Source organism: Oncorhynchus mykiss, chromosome 17 (genome assembly GCF_013265735.2).
Source record: "Oncorhynchus mykiss isolate Arlee chromosome 17, USDA_OmykA_1.1, whole genome shotgun sequence".
Lineage (NCBI taxonomy): Eukaryota > Metazoa > Chordata > Actinopteri > Salmoniformes > Salmonidae > Oncorhynchus > Oncorhynchus mykiss.
This window is the reverse complement of record NC_048581.1, coordinates 37,369,633-37,376,807: the sequence shown is the minus strand read 5'-3', so window position 1 is coordinate 37,376,807 and position 7,175 is coordinate 37,369,633. Positions and strand designations below refer to the sequence as shown.

General features: G+C 41.2%; 1 protein-coding gene across 4 annotated transcripts in view; it reads left to right on the top strand.

The window, feature by feature from the left end:
- Positions 1-7,175, top strand: part of ripor3 (RIPOR family member 3) — a 72,533-nt gene that overhangs the window by 15,606 nt on the left and 49,752 nt on the right. For 3 of the 4 annotated variants that reach the window (XM_036949845.1, XM_021568379.2, XM_021568375.2), the window contains exon 2: positions 5,898-6,009. In XM_036949845.1, the coding sequence (XP_036805740.1) occupies positions 5,912-6,009 (98 nt within the window). In that variant the 5' untranslated portion in view covers positions 5,898-5,911. The remainder of the gene's footprint in view (positions 1-5,897; positions 6,010-7,175) is intronic. The other variant, XM_021568377.2, reaches the window with a different exon arrangement.

Sequence of the window (7,175 nt, the reverse complement as noted above, 5' to 3'; positions counted from 1 at the left end):
ATTACATTTTGATTACTGTTACAGTGCTATTTGGGTTGTTAATTGGATTCGTCCTTGATTTCTAGTAAAAAATATATATACAGTGCCTTGCGAAAGTATTCGGCCCCCTTGAACTTTGCGACCTTTTTCCACATTTCAGGCTTCAAACATAAAGATATAAAACTGTATTTTTTTGTGAAGAATCAACAACAAGTGGGACACAATCATGAAGTGGAACGACATTTATTGGATATTTCAAACTTTTTTAACAAATCAAAAACTGAAAAATTGGGCGTGCAAAATTATTCAGCCCCCTTAAGTTAATACTTTGTAGCGCCACCTTTTGCTGCGATTACAGCTGTAAGTCGCTTGGGGTATGTCTATCAGTTTTGCACATCGAGAGACTGACATTTTTTCCCATTCCTCCTTGCAAAACAGCTCGAGCTCAGTGAGGTTGGATGGAGAGCATTTGTGAACAGCAGTTTTCAGTTCTTTCCACAGATTCTCGATTGGATTCAGGTCTGGACTTTGACTTGGCCATTCTAACACCTGGATATGTTTATTTTTGAACCATTCCATTGTAGATTTTGCTTTATGTTTTGGATCATTGTCTTGTTGGAAGACAAATCTCCGTCCCAGTCTCAGGTCTTTTGCAGACTCCATCAGGTTTTCTTCCAGAATGGTCCTGTATTTGGCTCCATCCACCTTCCCATCAATTTTAACCATCTTCCCTGTCCCTGCTGAAGAAAAGCAGGCCCAAACCATGATGCTGCCACCACCATGTTTGACAGTGGGGATGGTGTGTTCAGCTGTGTTGCTTTTACGCCAAACATAACGTTTTGCATTGTTGCCAAAAAGTTCAATTTTGGTTTCATCTGACCAGAGCACCTTCTTCCACATGTTTGGTGTGTCTCCCAGGTGGCTTGTGGCAAACTTTAAACTACACTTTTTATGGATATCTTTAAGAAATGGCTTTCTTCTTGCCACTCTTCCATAAAGGCCAGATTTGTGCAATATAGGACTGATTGTTGTCCTATGGACAGAGTCTCCCACCTCAGCTGTAGATCTCTGCAGTTCATCCAGAGTGATCATGGGCCTCTTGGCTGCATCTCTGATCAGTCTTCTCCTTGTATGAGCTGAAAGTTTAGAGGGACGGCCAGGTCTTGGTAGATTTGCAGTGGTCTGATACTCCTTCCATTTCAATATTATCGCTTGCACAGTGCTCCTTGGGATGTTTAAAGCTTGTGAAATCTTTTTGTATCCAAATCCGGCTTTAAACTTCTTCACAACAGTATCTCGGACCTGCCTGGTGTGTTCCTTGATCTTCATGATGCTCTCTGCGCTTTTAACGGACCTCTGAGACTATCACAGTGCAGGTGCATTTATACGGAGACTTGATTACACACAGGTGAATTTTATTTATCATCATTAGTCATTTAGGTCAACATTGGATCATTCAGAGATCCTCACTGAACTTCTGAGAGTTTGCTGCACTGAAAGTAAAGGGGCTGAATAATTTTGCACGCCCAATTTTTCAGTTTTTGATTTGTTAAAAAAGTTTGAAATATCCAATAAATGTCGTTCCACTTCATGATTGTGTCCCACTTGTTGTTGATTCTTCACAAAAAAATACAGTTTTATATCTTTATGTTTGAAGCCTGAAATGTGGCAAAAGGTCGCAAAGTTCAAGGGGGCCGAATACTTTCGCAAGGCACTGTATATATAATAACATTTGAATTATTTGCGTTCTTGTTTGACATTTACTGCATTGCTAGTAACGTAAGCATTTCGCTGCACCTACTACAGCATAACATCTGCTAAACTGTGTACACAACCAAAAAACCTGTTTTGAAAGAAATAGTTCATTGGCCACAAAACCAACATTTTGCAATGGCCATCGCAATCTCCGGACTTGAAGCCCATTGAAAACCTGTGGTTTGAAGTGAAGATGGCAGGCCATAAGTGCAGAGCGAAGGATATCAAGGATCACGAAAGATTCTGTATGGAGGAATGGTCATATATCCTTCCCAATGTGTTCTCCAATCTTTGGAAACATTTTTGAAAAAGACTCAGTGCCTTTATGCTCACAAGGTGAGGTATTGAAAGGAATTGAAGAACAGGGGTGCCAATCATTTCAAAAAAAATCTAATGACTTGTTAAAAAAAATCTATTTCGCTGAGTAATTGTATTAGTATAAAATAATATATATAAGGTTGTACAATATAGCTCAGTATTTGTAGCATTTATTTTATGCCGTCTTTTTTTGCTCATCTTTATCAAGGGTGCCAATAATTTTGAACATGACTTTAGAATGTGGACTAAATTGCTAGACAATGTCACCTTTTTGTGTCGTGAGGGGAGGTATTCAGGCGACAAAATAAAAACGCAGGTTTGTAAAAGTCAACACCGACTAAGTGGACTCATGAAATACAGGTTTCAACACTGCCTTGACATAATGTTTCGACTTTGTGTCAAATATGAATAATTCTAGTGAATCTGGGCCACTGCATGGAAAATAGCAAAGAAACAAGCAAACAAAAACTGTGAGTTGTGAGTCTCCAGATTGTCTCTTGAGTTTCCACAAGGACATTTTTCTTACTGGATCTTTTCTTTGTGCTAATATTTCAGTTGGCCCGGGCTTGGTAACTGCAGCGTTGTCATGTGGAGAGACATGGCTATCCGGGTCAAACACCGGTGTCTAGATTAAAAGACTTTCAGTAACTTCATCGGCCATGAAGTTGCCGAATCTTAATCCTTTTTCACTTCCTACAAATATACCAGCGCTAATATTATTATGGAAATGGTACACGCTGCCCCGAACACCATCTGAGCCATACACTCTCAGAGAGCAGAGGAGATGTGTTTATTAAAGCCGTGTGTTGGAACATGTGCGATGATGGCTTTCATAAAGTCAACTCCTTCCCACTCAAATCATTCCTGTTTATTTTTCCACTGTTGGGGACAAATCTCTCACAGGGAGAATGTAACCGTTTTCAGATGAGCCAAAAATGTTTTTTTTTTCAAAGTTAATCTCGCTGAGTCCCTCCCCTGTTGTGTACATTTTTTCTCTGGTGGTTGTGCAGATCTTGACACTGAAAGCTGAAGGATCCAAACATACACATACGCTGAAGTTACCTCAGGAGATCCAAAGGTCTTTCTCGGAGAGTGTGTGAACGTAACATTTGCCTCTTGTCAGTCTCTGTCTTGATCTCTATCCTAGCCTACAATTTTATTTCACCTCTTGGCATGGTTGTTCCACATATTAGACCATTTTTGAAATGTTTTATTATTATTGGTAGTTACACTCTTGTCCCATCGCTGCAACTCCCGCACGGACACAGGAGAGGCGACGGTCGAGAGCCATGCAGCCTCCAAAATACAACCCTGCCAAGCCGCACTGCTCGCTTAACCCGGAAGCCAGCCAGCCTGGCGACTGAAGTCAGCTTGCAGGCGCCCGACCCACCACAAGCAGTTGCTAGAACACGATGGGACAAGGACATCCTGGCAGGCCAAGGATGCGCCCGCCTCATGGGTCTCCTGGTCACGGCCAGCTGTGACACAGCCTGGGATCAAACCTGGGTCTGTAGTGACACCTCAAGCACTGCGATGCAATGCCTTAGACCGCTGCGCCACTCGCGATGCCCTGACCATTACTTCCCTTGGTTACTCTGACCATTGCTTCCCTTAGACTCTTTCACAATTACAATGAATCAGTACTGCAGCAGAGATGTGCTAGGCTAGAGTATGTCCAGTGACACATTAGACACAAACTGACAAAGTATTCTAATAGGCTGATTTGCCTCTTTGCCTTGACTGGAGTCTCTTTGATCTTGTGCTACCTCCATTCATAGAGTATTATGTAGCTAAACAGAAAGGACTATCTTAAACTGGATAACCCTGCATTGCGTCATTGAGTAGAAACATTGAAGGCCCAGTACCTTCAACATGATTTTCTGTATATTTCCACACTATGAGGTTGGAATAATACTATGAAAATGATAATGCCCTTTTAGTGTAAGAGCTGTTCAAAAGACCGTCTGAAATTTCTGCCTGTTTTGGTGGGATGGAGTTTTGGCCTGCCTTCTGACATTACCAGGCGGTAATTAATAGACCAATAAGAACGAGAGATCCTAACTTTTCTGCCAATAACAAGCTAGCTAGACAGGCCTAGCAAAATTCTTGCGTGTGAAATTGCTCGTTGCTAAGAAGCTATTTTGGTTTCATTATGCCCATTTTAATTGAAAACAATCCAAGTAAGGTACTTAATTGTTATCCAGAAATTATTTGATGTTGATCTACAAATGGCTGCATTGGTCATTATGGCCTCTCAAGCAAATCCTTTTTAGTTGTAGATATAAACATGTACAAGGCTCTCACCCACACTGGAGACAGGGAACAAGACATGTTTACATGTTTACTTCAAAGTCTAAATTAATTATTTTCTAGGGTTGTCGGAGAATATGCTGTTTTCAAGGACAATTACAATGTATTTTAGTAGTTGTATACTGTTGTTTAAAGTGTTGACATTTTATGTCTGGTTTCACTAAGTTGCCTTTATTAGTGAGTAACAGCAAAAATGTTTTAACTGTCCAAACTATTGCTTAGTTCTGTGCAAATTTCTATCTCCGGCAGGAAATTGCATGAGTTACAACCCGAGGGAGGATGAGAAGTTCTGGGTTCTCAATCTCAGTATCTCTCCATGGCCCTCGCCTAGATCTGAGCCTAACTTACACAGAGACAAGGCTGGAGTGTGTGTGTGTGTGTGTGTGTGTGTGTGTGTGTGTGTGTGTGTGTGTGTGTGTGTGTGTGTGTGTGTGTGTGTGTGTGTGTGTGTGTGTGTGCGTGTGTGTGTGTGTGTGTGTGATGCTGGCGGGCTATGGAAGAGAGTAAAAAGCCATCTGACACTAAAGAATGTACAAATTAAATGGATGACAACAAACTGAGACATGTGAGGGGAGACAGTACAAAACTAGGGCTGTCAAATAATTTTTTAAATGTAGTCAGTTAATAGTACAATTTACTGTGATAAATCAAGGTTAATTGCTTTTTCTGAATTTGCTGAAATTGAGCTGTAATTTAAGAAGTATTATACAAAAAGCCAGAATATTGACGTCTTGATTTAGCAAAATCAGGTAAATTGATACACTTTCTTTTAACCTCAATGTCAACTTGTTTTGACATCACCTTGTTGTTTTAACTGTATAGATGATGTATTCTAGATGTTTTCAGTGTGTTTTGAATGCTTTCAGACAATGAGATTAATTGCTATAAAACCATTGTTTTTCACTAAAATGACAAAAAGTTAACTCAAGTTAACTTATTAACACTGACAGTCCAAAACAAAACGTAAGACGTCCTTCACCACACAGAATGTCACTGCGCTCCTAGTTTGGAGTGAGGAATGGGACAGAGGAAAGGGAGGAAAGTATTGATGATGTATCTTTCTGGCTTCACAAGAGGGTGTGTGGAGGGGGGAGGATAGATGAGGGGATGAAGGAGTGATACTCTTTTTATGTTGTGGTAGAAAAGATCCTTCCTATCCTGTTTATCTGGATTGTTTATCAATACAAATAACCAGATTTTCTGGCCAAAACCATTTAAGGTTAGTGTCCTTGAGATAAAAGAGAGAGAGAAAGTATTCTGGTGCTGTGAGTATGGGGGTTTGATTTCATTATCAATGTAGCAATGTTTACTGTGAAACAAAACAATTCAACTTTGTTTACATTTTAAAATGCCCACAGTGTAAGAGGGATCCTAGAAAACCTGGAACTGTAAAATAACCTGAGTGATTAAGGCCCTCAGTCTGTTCACTGTAGGCTGAATGTAAAGTAACTAAATCAACATTGTGTGTGTGTGTGTGTGTGTGTGTGTGTGTGTGTGTGTGTGTGTGTGTGTGTGTGTGTGTGTGTGTGTGTCAGGCAGGCAGTGAACAATGTCGGTGAAGCTGCGGTTTGAGAGTCCCGCGGATGGGTGCGTGGTCCAGAGGAGCTGCTCCTTCACGAGGTTCAGCCCCGTGAGTGGACGCCGCCGGTGAGTGACATCCTTAGTCGACCACTAAGGCGATAAACAACAATATCATATAATATGGTCACGTATAACATGGTCACACACCATGCTCCAATCAACTGAACTATCAGACAGACCCATGGGTATGGAACCAGGATCATCCTGACCAGCTCAGCAGGAGCTTGTTCCCTGCAGTCTAAAATACATGTACTTATAAGCACCCTATCAACCTCCACACATTCACTCTTTATTAGTGTGTATGGATGTCTTTGCTGACAGGGACACACACTTTTCATGCCACGTCATTACAAAGTGATTTTCGTAGCAGGTTAGGAGAGCATTTTCCCTAACCCTAACCCTTTTCCTAACCTTAATCTAACCTGTAACGAAAAGGTCACTTCGGTATCGAAGTGGCGTGAAAAGAGTGCTTCCCGGATTGCCTCAGGCACAAATATTGCTCTGCAAGAGAGCCAATCCCTTCACTTGGCCAGTGTTAGAGATAGTCAATCACTATGTAGTACAAGAGACAGTCAGCCTCCTCCCACAACCTCAGTCTTGGCTGCCAATCGACCACCTTGTATTCTAGATAGACAGATATAAATACTTCATTAAGCAACTCAGTCACAAGGACAACAATCAACAACAGTTAAACAATCAACAGGCAAATAAAGGTTAAATAAAATAAAGAACCTTGTGACTGAATCCCTCCAATGCTTAATTTATGCTTGACTTACTTACAGTACGTTATCAATAACGAATATCAATAACGAATAGTGAGACAAGTAGAACTCAAGAGGTGAGCCAGCAGAAGAAAATTCAGTCATAGGGTGCATGTATATTTGCTCTGGCGTTCTACTTCGATTTCAGAGCACTCTCGTTTGAGTGTGCCAGAACACAGATTAACTGATGAGTTCACAAATGTATATGGCCGGTGTCAGTAAACGTCGGCAAAAAAAAGGTAATTCAAATGTGCCAGCAGAACAGTTACAGTCACCAGCGCTCTGGATAACATGAAAACAGCCTAACCAGCTCTGCTAGGGCGAATAAAATGGTCAGAGTGAGCTGTTCTCTCTTTTGTGTCTGGAAGTACCTAGCAAGCTAGCCAACGTTAGCCAGTTAGCTTGGGTGCTTGACTGCTTTTGTGAGGTCAGAACGTTCGGATCAACCCTACTCTTAGGCCAGAGTGTCCA